This window comes from Heteronotia binoei, chromosome 11 (genome assembly GCF_032191835.1).
Source record: "Heteronotia binoei isolate CCM8104 ecotype False Entrance Well chromosome 11, APGP_CSIRO_Hbin_v1, whole genome shotgun sequence".
Classification (NCBI taxonomy): domain Eukaryota; kingdom Metazoa; phylum Chordata; class Lepidosauria; order Squamata; family Gekkonidae; genus Heteronotia; species Heteronotia binoei.
In genome coordinates this window covers 20,673,811-20,689,429 of record NC_083233.1, presented here as the reverse complement: position 1 = coordinate 20,689,429, position 15,619 = coordinate 20,673,811, and the positions used below count along the sequence as shown (strand labels likewise).

Genomic DNA, 15,619 nt, shown 5'->3' with positions numbered 1-15,619 from the left:
GAGCTTCTTTAGTGTCACAGAACTGTAATGGCTGTAGAATCCCAGGTCTTAAGTCCTTGGAAGGTGACATCTCAGTGAATTCCCATTCAGCAATTTTCCACCAGAGTCTGCCTTTGAAGTTATTTTACTGGAGAATGGAAGTGAGGGCCCATTACATGAAGAAGAAGACTGCAGATTTACACCCCACCCTTCTCTCTAAATCAGAGACTCAGAGCGGTTTACAATCTCCTATATCTTCTCCCCCCACAACAGACACCCTGTGAGGTGGATGGGGCTGAGAGGGCTCTCGCAGCAGCTGTCCTTTCAAGAACAACTCCTACAACAGCTATGGCTGACCCAAGGCCATTCCAGCAGCTGCAAGTGGAGGAGTGGGGGAATCAAACCTGATTCTCCCAGATAAGAGTCCGCACACTTAACCACTACACCAAACTGGCTCTCAACATGCCTTTGAGGAAAATTGGCTCTAATTCATGATAGTTCCTGTTAGTATAAGCATGCATTACTCATACTTTATATGTTACTCTTTAAGGTGCCACAAGGCTCCTGTTTGTTTTTGCTGCAGCTGATTACTGCTCTGAAATATGAAAACCACACATCCATACATCTCTCATCAAAACACTATAAAGTAAGAGTCCAGTAGCATCTTTAAGACCAACACAGTTTTATTCAAGGTATAAGCTTTTGTGTGCTACACACACACTTCTTCAGATACAATGAAATGGGAGAATTGGATCTATCCAGGGCTTTTTTTGTGGCAGGAATTCCTTTGTATATTAGGCCACACACCCCTGAAATAGCCAATCCTCCAAGAGCTTAGTTCAGGGCCTACTGAAAGCTCCAGGAGGACTGGCTACATCCGGGGTGTGTGGCCTAATATGCAAAGGAGTTCCTGCTACAAAAAAAGCCCTGCATCTATCATCAAAACAGTGTGTGCTTATTGCAGAACGCCAGTCACCATTCCAAGACAGAACAAGCCAAACCACACACATGGTAGAACACTGACATACCTGGGGCACCCAGCCCCTGAGTGGAGGAGAGGCTCTTTTCAATGACAGGCAGGAAGACAGATGTGAAAACATCTGAAGCTCCTGTTTCGTACATGCTAAGGATCTTCAGTATGGGTAAGAGAATAACTCTAGGGTAGAGCAGAACAGTACCAATGGCTAGCAAAAGCAAACTGTGTGTGACAGAGTGACAAAATAGGCTCCCCAGTAAATCAGTGTCCAGATTTCTGTCTCCTGGGGATGCCTAGTTAAATCTTTGTCAGTGAGTTACAAAAGTTGTCAAAGTTCAATTCCCTTCCTAGAGTCCCTGGAACAAAATTAGGAAGGACTGCAGCATTCAAGAAGTGATCCTTCTTCTGAAAATAGCGGTAGAGGGCTTAGATGAAAAGAGGGGCACACTTTTGTATAATGCTGGTGGGTAGGGTTGCCAGTCTCCAATTGGTGGTTGGAGATCTTCCGGTATTACAACTGGTCTCCAAGCTATCGAGATCAGTTCCCCTGGAGAAAATGGCTGCTTGGGAAGGTAGACTCTATGACTTTATACCCCTCTTCAAACCCCACCTCAAACCACACCCTCTTCAGGCTCCACCTCCAAAATCTCCTGGTATTTCCATGGTTCCAAAACTGTTGGGATTTGCTGCTTTCTGACTTCATTGACCAATAACATTAGGTTAAGATTCTGGAAAGCCTATAGCCCTACAGGAAACACAGGCTCAATGTTGTATGCAAAAATTTAAAAGGCAGTCACAGGGCGTTTTCCCACTGACCTTACTCCGGAGCGACATCCCTCTTCACCGCGCAGCATCTGCGCGGATTTCGCACCAACTGCTCCGCAGAACCCGGAAAAGCCGCAAAGTCCCGCGGCTTTTGCGTAGCAAATGTAAACTGGTTTTTGGCGGTTTACATTTGCGACGCAAAAGGTCGGGAACTTCCTGGTTCCTCGGAGCAGCCTCAGAGCAGTTGGTGGGAAATCCGCGCAGACGCTGCGCGGTGAAGAGAGACGTCGCTCCGAGGTAAGCTCAGTGGGAAAACAGCCACAATCAAATTTACACCAGGGAGTTGAGTCTCAAGACCCCCTGTAACAAGGAACCAAAACAGACATGCCAAATAAACAGCCATGCATGACACTGGGAGGTCATGTTTAGTATTTTAAGAAGAAAAAGAAGAAGACTGCAGATTTATACCCCGCCCTTCTCTCTGAATCAGAGACTCAGAGCAGCTTACAATCTCCTATATCTTCTCCCCCCACAACAGACACCCTGTGAGGTGGGTAGGGCTGAGAGGGCTCTCACAGCAGCTGCCCTATCAAGGACAACTCCTATGATAGCTATGGCTAACCCAAGGCCATTCCAACAGCTGTAGGTGGAGGAGTGGGGAATCAAACCCAGTTCTCCCAGATAAGACTCCACACACTTTACCACTAAACCAAACCCACCTGTTTACAGAAAGGATTTTTATTTTGCATTCTTGCTCTTTCCAAAACAAGGTATTAAAATGTTAGGTTGCATATCTTATGCCACAAATGTTTTTTGTTAATAGAAACCCTCAAAAGAAAGAAAGAAAAAGACAGATGAATGGTATTCAGAGCAGAAGAAGCAGGTTTTTACGTGCTCCCTCTTAACATTCTTACTACATCTTTTCTGTCCACCTGAAAGCTAATTTCATGTTTTAAAAGAATAAGGCCCTTTTAATGGTTTCACTCCTGTCCTCATTCTCCCTTGCGCAATCATCAGGTGGCTCGGTCAAGTGATGTTTTGAACCATGCTAATTATCTCCTGCCTGCAATCTGGCACCTATTCATATTCTCTCACAAGCACTGCAGTTCTGGGGAGACTGAAAATCACAACCAAATTTTCAAAGCTCTAATTAATACAGCTGGCAGCAGCTCCATAAATACGTTCCAAAAGCAAAAAGGAAAAGCAAGTTACCTTTCAGAATCTCCACCGATGGTGTCACCCGCTCTCTGCAGAAGGGGAGAGAGAGAGAGAGAGAAAAGGATGTTCAGCATTTGGAGTTGAGAAGAAGTCAAAGAAAAAAAAATCCCCAAACATGATGGAGGCTACGTTACCGACAGGAAAAGAAGACCACAGAAACAGCCCAAATCAGCATTTTGGTAGTTCTAACGAAAAGGAAGCTGAACACTTACGTTCATTTTGAGCAATGATTTTCAAAAGAAAACAAACGTTCAGTATAGGACATGGAAAACAGTGGACTAATAAGATAGACTGCAGCCTTAAGCACCATTACTACCTGCCAAGCTCATTGACTTCAACGGACTTAGACTAGTGTAACGCTGATAAAACTTGCTTTCTGCCTACCCTCCAGCCGCCTGTCTGCTGTTGCTGTGATGTCACAGAATGTTCATGAGTATTATAACTCATGAGAGAGAGGAAAGAATCAGTTTTCAGAAGGTCTTGTGACCCAAGCCACAAGCTTCAGCAATATGCAACTACTAGCAGGACCGGATCGACATGTTTTTGGAGGGGGGGACAAAATTAAAAAATGACACCCCCTTACAGGCTATTCTATCTTATGGTCCCATAGAATACAATGGAACCCATGCCCAATTTGGCACCCCCCGTCAGCACCCGGGGCAAGCACCCCTCTCTGCCCCCCCCCCCGATCCAGCCCTGACTACTAGTGGACCTGTACCCCTCCAATGCCCGCCTCCCCCATACAATGTATGCAGCCATTTTAATGTCTATTAATGGATTACTATGCAATCTCCCTTGAGTCTCTGTGTAAAAGGAGGTCTATAGATAAAATAAATACATAAGGTAGCCTGGAGCATGAGCAGGTGAACCCAGATGTACACACCCAAATACATACTGTATCAGCTGCACACACAGAAACCTTCTCTGTACACTGATCTTTCTTGCTAGACTGGGGCAAGTAATGAAAAGCTGATTGTTGGTGGTGGGGAAACTGAAGGACGGAGGACTGTTGCCAGTATTTTGGGGGAGAATATAATTTTGACACCATTCTTGCCCATGGAAAACATACGACTTAAATTTCCAGGGGGGGGGGGGAGCTTCTTCCCCACCTCCCCTGCAGGCTGAGCACACAAGAAGACGGTGTAGCCAGCCAAACAGCTTGAAAGCCCAAACAGGCAAGCTCTAAAATTGTCATACCATTTGTCTATTTGCAAACACAATTCCGATGTGTGAACAATTTCAAAACTGCACTCTGGAACCTTTGCAAGGCAGTCGTTAGCGATCATATCAGCAGCTCAGAAGGGATTTGGCACAGGATGCTTTCTTCCTGGGTGAGGTTTTCTAAGACTCCCATACATAATAGCTATTGCAATTAACCTCTTTCTTGGCATGCAGTGGCTATTCATCCAAATATATCAAGAGACACAAAAATGTTCATTTCTTGAAGCACGTCTGTCGCTGTGAAAAGGGAGTTCAGAATAGTCTTTTCCCTGTTACGGGGTCAGTTTAAGGGTGAAACTACAGCTTGAGTGTATAGTTCTGAAATTATTTCCCCTGACCTTTTTTTAAAGCAGAGGTTTGCAGCTGTGTGGGTGGTGGTGACTCTTCAGGGGATGGCCCAGAGCAAAGGCTATTTAATCTATTTCCCTCCTCAAGCAATTTTCTCAGCTAAAAATCACCACTATCAAGCTGCTTTTACCCTTCCTGTGGGAAATCTACTGACAAATCTACTGGCAAAAACAATTTTTTTTGGGGGGGGGGGATTTTAAGTGGAAAAATGCCATTTGAAAATAGTTAAATAGCCCCACTTAACAAATTCAGAGTTTACAAAGCTGCATTCTGTTAAAATGGGGTGGGGGGTGGGGGAAAATAACAACAGGACAACACCTAGGTCTACTATGCTGGGTTCTTTTCCCTCTATTTCACCATGCATATCCATCAGGTTTTCTTTATCATTCTGCATTCATTTTCCTCCCCTCAGTGCTCTGTTTGCTTTTTGGTTGCTGTTTCTCTGGGTTTTCTGAGAGTGCATTTGTGCTGATTTCCCCCTTGTTTTGCTTCCAAGCCAAAGGTGATTCAAAAGCATATAGGTTCCCTCAGATCCTCCCCCCTTTTTGCTGCCCCCTGAAGGTCTCTTCCCACCTACTTCGAGGTCATTCCTCCCACTGTGCACTTTCTGCCACCCTCCCTTCTTCATCGGAATACAAACTCCATTTCCCTGTTTTTATTTTTATTTTTACAAGCAGCATGAGTCTAGCAATATGAGACTATCTCTAATCTTGGATCACTGAATTAAAAAATAAATAAAATGATGTTGTTTTTTTAAAAGGAGCTGTGTGAGATTTAGTTCCCTGCTGGTATTGACTTGAAAGGGGGATTGGAGAGGAGGCAAATGGCAGTGTCTTTAGTGTAAAAAAGAAAAAGGATTTCAGTGCTGTATGCAAACAAACAAAAAATAGGGGGATCTTCAGCATAGACTGAAATTGACATGAGATGTAAAGAGATAGAGAGAGAGAAAGAGAGAGAGAGAGAGACTGGCTTGAGAAGCCTAAATAAAGCTTCAAAAACATTTTTCCCTTTCATGTTTTAGTGAACAAAGGTTTTTTTTGGGGGGGGAGTGCCATTTTGGCAGCCTTTGGAAGCCTAACATTGAAATGGTGGCTGAGCAACAGAGAACTTCTGTGAACCACTGAACATAAGAATCACTTGGGATTGATCCAGTTGGAGGAAGAGTGCAATCCACACAGGGCAGGCTTTAAAAAACTGTCAAGATCACGACCAGTATGCGGAATGAAATTAGAGAATCACAAAGAGAAAACCATGTGAATTTGCAAGGAAGAGCAGGAAATTAGTGTTACTATGCAACTGCGCTAGGGCATTGGCAAAAATGCCCCCCGTTTTTTCAATTTAGTGGCACAAGATTAAAAAAGCTCCCCAGATCTTCTGCCAGAGGACTCCTTCCCCATACAAACTGCAGCTCTGCACAAAGCAGGGTGGCGTTCAATTCAATTCAATTCAAAACCACCATGTACCTGCAGCTGGTTTTGCACAGACACATGCATGTGCACGCACACATACGTTGCCAGTGATCACAGCTTGCAGTGCCAGTAAGTTCTACTGCGCAATCTGTACACTCAACATGTTCCCCCATATTATGAGATCATGTGACTCCCATTTTTCACAGTGGCCAATAACACAGCAGAAAATCTCCTAGTGCTCAGTAATATGAAAATGGAACTCCACAGCTGCTTGTCAGTTTCAGAAAAGGTATTTTTATTTATTTATTTATTATTCAAATTTATATTCTGCCCTCCCCACCAGCGGGCTCAGGGTGGATTGCAACATAAACATATAAAAGCAATCAATATCAATAACAATTCAATTCAGTAAAACAAAAAACATCATTAAAACACAGAGTTTCCAGCTGGACTCAATTTGTCTTCAACTTTGTGAACTAGGCTACATACGGTTGGTATGTATGATACTTAATTAGTATAAGTGGTGTCAACACTGTTTCAATAATGGGGATTCCCCCTTTGTCTGCATTCCATTATGTTCCCTTTCATTCAAGGAACTAATGCTAGTATGTGCAAAACCTAAACAACAATGATTTATATTGAAGGTGCTTGCTGAATGCTATCACACAGCTCTAATACGGCAATTGTGTAATTTTTTTAAAAAAAATTGGATGCCACGCCTTTCCCATGTCACAAGTGACATTCCACCCTGATTTAGAAAAGTGTGTTTTAAAAAATTGTAGCTACAGAATAAATACACTGGAAAAACAATAATGATGTGTAAGGCAAGCACAGAATCCGAAGTCAAGATAAAAGGCTTACTGCTCTGAAAATCTGCAGTAAGGTGTGCATACATAATGGGCCGTAGTTCTAGAGGAGCACACAAAACAGAACAAAGATCAAATCAAACCGAATTGGCTTATTGGTAGAATTCAAAATCATACACATTTCACTACTGACATTTTAACCAATGGATTGCATGATAATGCATCAGAGATCAGGATCTGCAAATAATGCAAGGGCTATTCTGCAATTTTTACTCTTCTCAAATAAGGATAAGTGGTGGTTCTGTTCCAGAACTGAGCAGACATAATGTGCTGTAGTTTTCATTTCCTTCAGCATATTTGCTTCTCGCCCCCCCAACCCCCGCCATGTTATTAATACAGTTCTGCAAACACTGTAAAAAAAAGTTACCTTGATGTATTTGGATATGTAATTATCTTAAGAGTCTTTTGGTGTAGTGTTTTACGGATTTATGCACACAAGCTCCCATGTATTAGTAAACCACACAAGAAGACTCAGAATTCCTGGTTTGGTTGCATGTTGATGATTGCTATTTTGCAATACCAGTGATGTAGAATGGATGAAAGATGCAAATGGGAGAAAGGAACTAAAAACTATGGCAAAATTTGCGCCACAATCCTCACTAGGTCTAGGATTGTGGCGCAAATTTTGCCATAGTTACAGGGAGCCATAGCTACAGGTTACAGGGAGCCTCTGTTAGAGTAGCTACAGGGCCTACATTTCTCAGGATCACTTCTGTCCCTCTGATTGAGTAGGCAGCAGTCTGGAGGGAAAAACTTGCCCAGAGGGGTGAGATCTGGAAGGAAGGAAGTAAAATGTTCAGCTACAGAGGGAGGGGGTTGATCTCTCTGGAAAAGGCAAAAAGGAAAGGGAAGTGAAGGGAGGGAGGGAGGAGACAGGCAGGTGATCTGCCCCACAGGGCCTTAGCACTGCTAGGCCAGGCTGGGCTAAGGCATAGGCAACACCCCCGGGGTGAAAATGCACCCAAATTCTACCCCGCAGCCAGGATTTTGCTGCAAGGCAGGCAGCCAGTCAAGCTACAGTGGCCTGGGAGGGTTTGGAGGAAAAGCAGCATCTGCCCCTCCCCCCTCATCCATGCACTTTGCAACCGCCACTTGTCGACTTTTTAAAACTTCTCATGTTGACTCCTGCCCTCCAAACTTCACTGGCCCTTCTCCAGTGGCTGAAATAGCGACCCCAACCACCCCTTGACTGCTTGGCTTGTTCCATCCATAAAGAGGGAAAAGTGAAAGAGCATACTTACAAGTTTCATGTAAATATCACAGTTGATTGGGCAAACCCATAATAAAATGGTGAAGCAAGTGATGGTGAAGGAGCACATGGGACGAGACAGAGAGGCTGGTGGGTGCTGCAGCTGCCCTCAGAAGGGCCTTCCAAGTTCCACATCCTGAGCCACCAGCTCCCCAGGAAGCTGTGGAGGAGGAGGTAGGGGGTAGGGGAAAATGAGAGCTCACCTTCACCTCCTGTCATGGCTGATCCCCAATGGGCAAATGACATGCCTTTCAGGGATGCAAAGAAATGCCCCATTGGGGGTGCTGCAATTTTGAAAGGGGGTGGAGCCCCATCTGCCCCACCACTGGATACGGGCCTGCAACCAGACAGTATTTTAATAACCTAACAGGTTGTTCCTATGCTATTAAAACAACTCAGTATTTTTTTTTGTGCTTGATTAAGATAATTTCAGAGGACAGCCATGTTGATCTGCAAGAAAAGAGCTAGATTTGAGTCCAGCAGCAACATAGTAACCCCAAAAGATTTTCAGGGTGTAAGCTTTTGAGTGTTAAAGCCCACAAATTATGCAGTCGAGTTTCTCGCATTTGGAGAAATCGCAGGGGTCAGCACACCCGGAGTGCAATGGATGAGCCTCACCCTGGGAAAACTCCTTCGTGATCAAGGTGTCTCCCCTGCCAGGTAAGTTTTTTTTACTTCTGATGAGTCATATATCTTCAGATGTATTAAACTGAGACTGTTGGAGTCAGAGGAAACGAAACTGCGTCCAACAGACCCTTATATTTGCTCCCCAGCTTCCTTAGGTCTTTATCTATCAGACTTAACCATTCCAAGTCATCACAGGGCATTTATGTTGGCTAGACTAAATGCGTTTCCCTCCAAAGTTTTACAAGGGAGATATCATCAAGTCCCTTTAGGCAACAGACTCTGTTCCTGTGGAGGGAATATTCCCGACTCAATTCAGCATATATTGCTTGATAGTTCCTTTTATCATAATCTCCGAAGAGATTTATTTTGCAAGCTTTCATTCTCCCCAGATTTGTCTATTCTGCCACCTGTTCTTATTTATTGAACGATACTGAGGGGGAGGTTAGCGAGGATGTGGCAAAATTTTTGATTGACATCCTTAAATTTAAACCATGTATGAATGCATCTGTAAGCTCGGTTTCATTTTGATTTTATCTCCAATGTTTAAATTTTTATATTCTGTGTATTTTTATTTGCGACTGTTATGCCATTAAAGGTTTGGTATGGTATGGAGTGTTAAAGCCCACTCTGTCTGATCTGATGAAGGGAGCTTTGACTTTTGAAAGCTTACACCCTGAAATTATTATTGGTCTCAAATTTGCTACAGGACTCAACTTTATCTTTTTTTGTTTGTTTGTTTGTTTCAATTTATATTCCGCCCTCCCCGCAAGCAGGCTTACTGCGAATCACAGAATAGGAACAGCATCTGCGTTACATAGGAAGAGGAAGTGGGGGGGGGTGAGGTGTTGTTATACTGACATGTAAGGTGCATTGAAGTGCATCAGGGGGTTCTTGGGATCCTGGCAACTGCTTATTTTCACAGGGAAGAGAGCCATAAAATGCATCAAGTGGTCACAGAGAGCAAAAATGTATTTCCACAGGGAAATAACTATTTGCCTACCTGCTGGGGAGGACAAGATGGATAGCTGCTGTAAAACATGGCTTGGATACTGAGACTGATTCTCCACTAGCCTTGTCCCGGTCTCACACGTCTCTTCTCCGTGGGGCTTCCATTCGACTTTGCAGAAGCTGCTGAGAGGCTGTGACTCACTCCGCCTCTTTCCTGCGGTAAGCAAGATCCTCTAAAAACCGGTTTCTGCTTGCCACGGGAAAGAGGCAGAGCGAGTTGCAGCCTCGTGGCAGCTTGTGCAAAATTGAACAGAAGCCCCTTAGAGAAGAACATGAGACCAGGACAAGGCTAGTGGGGAATCAGTCTCAGAAGTGGGGAACATATCGCTCTAGGTTGATTGGGAAACTGAGATTCACCTCCCCACATGGGGCTACTTCCCTAACACTGGATTGGGAGAGGCTACATGCCAGTGAAGGCATGAAAGCTTAAAAGGTTGAAATATCCTTTAGTCTTTGTTCAAAAGCTGGTGGTTGGATTCCCCTGTATGAAGCAGGTGCGGGGTCAGGATGTCCATTTGTTCCACAGACACCCAGAGGTCAATGTCAGAGGTAACTCTTTTGTCTTGTCCAGTTTAGCATAGTGTTACATATTCCTGTTCTTTTCATTAGACCTGTAACCAGTAGGCGTGATAGTATCTTCTCTGCCCTTGTGCTCTCTTAACATAATCTTTAGCAATAAAGTATTTTCCTGTTTAAAAGTTTAAGAGTGATTCAACTTCTCTTTATACACCATAGATCACTCACTCACTCTTTAGACATGCACACATGGAGGGCGGAGCTGGAGTTATTGGGAAACAGCCCTTTTTACTTGCTCAGAGGCAGCCTTTACCAGTGTTCCTCAAGTGCCGCGGGAGGCTGAGTTCATATCTTGTGGTGGTGGCACAATGAAAAGGAGCATATTTTGCATGCATGCGAAGATGCAACATGCTTATAAAAAACACACAGATGTGCAGAGCTTTTCCACTGACAAAAGGGTTTCTGCCATTGGAGTGTGACTTTCTCTTTTTACCTCCTCTGCTGCAGCCCAAATATTGCACAATGGTGCTCCTGGGGGGGGGGGGGGGAGGACCCTGCAGGAACAGCATTTGGGCTGCATAAGAAGGAGGAGGGGGAAGCATGTTCTACTGATGGAAATCCTTCCCACAGTGCAAACACTGTGGGATTCAACCCCTATTTTCTATGTTACAGAACCAGCTAATTCACAAAACCATTGAAAACATGCTGGGAAGCTATGAGGAACAGGGTAGGAGGTAAGTTATTTGTGGTGATCAGAATGGGTACAGAACTGTCAGTCCCACTTCTAGAGAACATGTGTCTGCCTCTTAATACAACCTTAATAACTTACAGCTTTTTGTTTCAAGCCGTGTCATTCTTCTCTTTTAGACACTGCCTTGTGCTGGGCTGGAAGGAATATTGCACAGAAGTGCTAAAACAAATACATACATTTAACTGGCAGGAGTCAGAACACCCCACCTGTCCTGCAATCACATCCTTTCTGCATGTTTTTTTTTTTAAATTAATGCACATGGGCAGTTATGTGCATCAGTGACCCAGGAAGAAAGGGAAAAAGTGTAGGCTAAAAACTGTGACGGGCCATTTACATTCCAAAATCTATTGGAAAGGAGCAGAGCTCAAGTCTCACAACAACAACAACAGAGAAAAAGGGGAACATATGCTCATCTGCATGTAAGGTAGACTTTGGTTGGCTCTTGTACTGATATTTCTTCTGGTCCTTGAGAGGTGTAGAGATGCCTATTCAACAAAATGTCAGCAGAGTTCAATTCTAGCTAAGCGATGTTTTGTTATTGCAAGGATCATTGCTGAAGTGGTAGCGCTGGTGACAGCCCGATCCTTGCACAGTCACAAGTGCTTGCTCTGTTTTGAACTATCATTCTTCATCAGCATTTTTCATGTAAGTTATAACATTGATGTCAACATTCTAAGTGCTTATGCTATAATCTCACACATACAGTAATAGCTCTTTGGATGCAAGGGGAGTTTCTTTGAAGAACAGAGTATCCTCAACTTTTTTAAAAAGTTGCTTCTGTTAATATAATAGCTTTTGTGCCAGCCAAAGTGGGTGACAGGATCCATGCCAACGTGCCATCAACTCAACAGAAATAAACAAGTTCATATGTGTTCTGGTCGAGAGACAGAGATTGAGTTTCTTGATGCTCTCAATGATTGTGCTATGGAGCAGATGGTCTCAGAACCTACCAGGGGTGGGGCGATCCTGGATTTGGTCCTAAGTAATGCCCAAAACTTGGTGAGAGATGTAAAAGTGATTGTGCCACTTGGGAGCAGTGACCATAATGTTATTGATTTCACCATTTGTATAAATAGGGAGTTGCTCAAAAAGACCGCCACAACCACATTTAACTTTAAAAGGGGTAAATTCTCTGAGATGAGGAGGCATGTGAGGAGGAAACTGAAAGGAAAGGTAAATACGGTCAAAACCCTTGGGGAAGCTTGGAGACTATTTAAAACTATAATCCTAGAAACTCAGATAAAATACATACCACAAGTTAGGAAAGGCACAAACAGGTATAAGAAAAAGCCTGCATGGTTAACAAACAAAGTAATGGAAGCTGTAAAAGGTAAGAAGGACTCCTTTAAGCGGTGGAAAACCAGTCCAAGTGAGATTAATGAAAGGGAACACAGGCTGTGGCAAATCAAATGCAAGACTGTGATCAGGCAGGTAAAAAGGGACTATGAGGAGCATAATGCAAAAAACATAAAGACAAACAATAAAAATTTCTTCAAATATATTAGAAGCAGGAAACCAGCCAGGGAGGCAGTGGGGCCCTTGGATGACCATGGGGTAAAAGGGATTACTGAAGGAGGATAGGTTAATGGCTGAGAAGCTGAATGCATTTTTTGCCTCCGTCTTCACTGTGGAAGATGAGAACTTTTTGCCCACCCCAGAACCACTAATTTTGGAAGGGGTGTTGAAAGACCTGAGTCAGATTGAGGTGACAAAAGAGAAAGTCCTACAACTGATAGATGAATTAAAAACTAATAAGTCACCAGGTCCGGATGGCATACATCCAAGAGTTCTGAAAGACCTCAAAGTTGAACTTGTGGATCTTCTAACAAAAATCTGTAATCTTTCATTGAAATCTGCCTCTGTTCCTGAGGACTGGAAGGTAGGAAATGTCACCTCCATCTTTAAAAAGGGTTCCAAAGGAGATCCGGGAAATTACAGGCCAGTAAGTCTGACTTCAATACCGGGAAAGTTGGTAGAAACCATTATCAAAGACAGAATGAGTAGGCATATTGATGAACACGGGTTATTGAGGAAGACTCAGAATGGGTTCTGTAGGGGAAGATCTTGCCTCACTAACCTGTTACATTTCTTTGAGGGGGTGAACAAACATGTGGACATAGGAGACCTGATAGATGCTGTTTACCTTGACTTCCAGAAAGCTTTTGATAAAGTTCCTCATCAAAGGCTCCTCAGAAAGCTCGAGAGTCATGGAGTAAAAGGACAGGTCCTCTTGTGGATCAAAAACTGGCTGAGTAATAGGAAGCAGAGAGTCAGTATAAATGGGCAGTCTTCGCAGTGGAGGACGGTAAGCACTGGGGTGCCGCAGGGCTCAGTACTAGGTCCCATGCTCTTTAACTTGTTCATAAATGATTTAGAGTTGGGAGTGAGCAGTGAAGTGGCCAAGTTTGCGGATGACACTAAATTGTTCAGGGTGGTGAGAACCAGAGAGGATTGTGAGGAACTCCAAAGGGACCTGTTGAGGCTGGGTGAGTGGGCGTCAACGTGGCAGATGCAGTTCAATGTGGCCAAGTGCAGAGTAATGCACATCGGGGCCATGAATCCCAGCTACAGATACAAGTTGATGGGGTGTGAACTGGCAGAGACTGACCAAGAGAGAGATCTTGGGGTCATAGTAAATAACTCACTAAAAATGTCAAGACAGTGTGCATTTGCAATAAAAAAGGCCAATGCCATGCTGGGAATTATTAGGAAGGGAATTGAAAACAAATCAGCCAGTATCATAATGCCCCTGTATAAATCGATGGTGCGGTCTCATTTGGAGTACTGTGTGCAGTTCTGGTTGCCGCACCTCAAAAAGGGTATTATAGCATTGGAGAAAGTCCAGAAAAGGGCAACTAGAATGATTAAAGGGTTGGAACACTTTCCCTATGAAGAAATGTTGAAACGCTTGGGGCTCTTTAGCTTGGAGAAACGTCGACTGCGGGGTGACATGATAGAGGTTTACAAGATAATGCATGGGATGGAGAAAGTAGAGAAAGAAGTACTTTTCTCCCTTTCTCACAATACAAGAACTTGTGGGCATTCAATGAAATTGCTGAGCAGACAGGTTAAAACAGATAAAAGGAAGTACTTCTTCACCCAAAGGGTGATTAACATGTGGAATTCACTGCCACAGGAGATGGTGGTGGCCACAAGCATAGCCACCTTCAAGAGGGGGTTAGATAAAAATATGGAGCAGAGGTCCATCAGTGGCTATTAGCCACAGTGTGTGTGTGTGTGTATATATATATATATATATATAATTTTTGGGGGGCCACTGTGTGACACAGTGTTGGACTGGATGGGCCATTGGCCTGATCTAACATGGCTTCTCTTATGTTCTTAAGTTGTAGCATATGTGAAACAATGCCAGGACTTAGCACTGTTTCAGAAGTCATCTGCTTTTAAGCATCCTCATACAAAACAACGGGTCCCTTCACACACACTAAACGAAGCACTTTCAATCCACTTTCAATGCACTTTATAATTGGATTTTATTGTGTGAAATGGCAAAATCTACTTGCAAAGTGCATTATTCAGTAATATGTGAAAACGCCCACCATGGGAAGTACAGAGCAAGGCAACTCTGCTTTTTAAAAAAAACACCAGGTAGATACTGAAACATTTCACCTGTTTTTAAAACATGCAAAATGGAACTTAAAGGGGGGGGGGGGGAGCCCAACCCTCATCTGATAGTAGTCATCAAATTTAATTATTCTGCAGCGGAAGCTGAGTTGTAGTGTGATAAATATTAATTTAGCCTGATTGCTAATAGGTTCTTTAACAATTTCTAGGAAATTTGTGTTTAATTAATGAAGGTCTGACACTGAAAGGCCCACTTAGCTTAAGGAGTCCTTCATCATGTGAGCAGCCCCGTTGACTGCAAGGGAATTGCTCACCCAAGTGTCCTTCAAGGTTACCACGCCAGGTTCTTAATTATCATCATTTTCTGACATAACATCCTGATATCATATTAATGGCTCAACAACACAGAGCACTTCATGTGTTCCAGCCGTTAATTTGCAATTCACGAGCTGGATTAATCTGGAGGCATCTGCCAGAGACGCAGTCACAACATCTAAGCAAAATGAACAGCTCCTATTAAAGTTTCGGCAAGCTGAGAAAGAAAATAGCTGCAACAATAAGACAGCAGATAACAGCTCCTCTTTGGATTCAGGCAGCTTTCAAGGATTCATCCAGTATGGTGCTGGAATAGTTCTGGACCTCCTGCCTAAACAACAGTTTGTGTTGTTTCCCAGCAATGCTCATCAGTTGCTTGGATCCTGCCATGCATCATTTGGAGAGAGGTGCTGTGTGTTAGAGCATCTGCTTGCCATGCATAAGGGCCCTGCTTCAATCCCTAGTATCTCCAGTTAGAAGATCAGATAGCTGGTGATGTGGAAGTCCTCTGCCTGAGACCCTGGAGAGCTGCTGCTCATCAGAGTAGACAATACTGACCAGAGTAGACAACACTGGCTTGACTTAGTATAAGGCAGCTTCATGTGTTTCCATCTTTCCTTAACTCTTAGGTTACATTCAGATGTCAAAATTAAACAACAATTTTGAGCAAACTCTGGTTAGCTGTGATGTCTGGATGCAGATTGTTCTGCAAAGCAGAGTTCATTGGTTGGCACCAAACCAGGATCTCAAATTAAGAGCTGTAGCAGATTTGCTAGCTATAATCTG

At 43.5% G+C, this 15,619-nt stretch overlaps 1 protein-coding gene and 1 pseudogene across 1 annotated transcript in view; both read right to left on the bottom strand.

Annotated features, from left to right (window-relative positions):
- The window catches only part of LOC132579512 (connector enhancer of kinase suppressor of ras 2-like), a 575,915-nt gene that overhangs the window by 126,297 nt on the left and 433,999 nt on the right, over nucleotides 1-15,619 (bottom strand). The window contains exon 14 of the mRNA XM_060249934.1: nucleotides 2,933-2,967. Coding sequence (XP_060105917.1) covers nucleotides 2,933-2,967 — 35 coding nt within the window. The remainder of the gene's footprint in view (nucleotides 1-2,932; nucleotides 2,968-15,619) is intronic.
- On the bottom strand, nucleotides 8,560-8,699 carry LOC132579772 (U1 spliceosomal RNA; annotated as a pseudogene).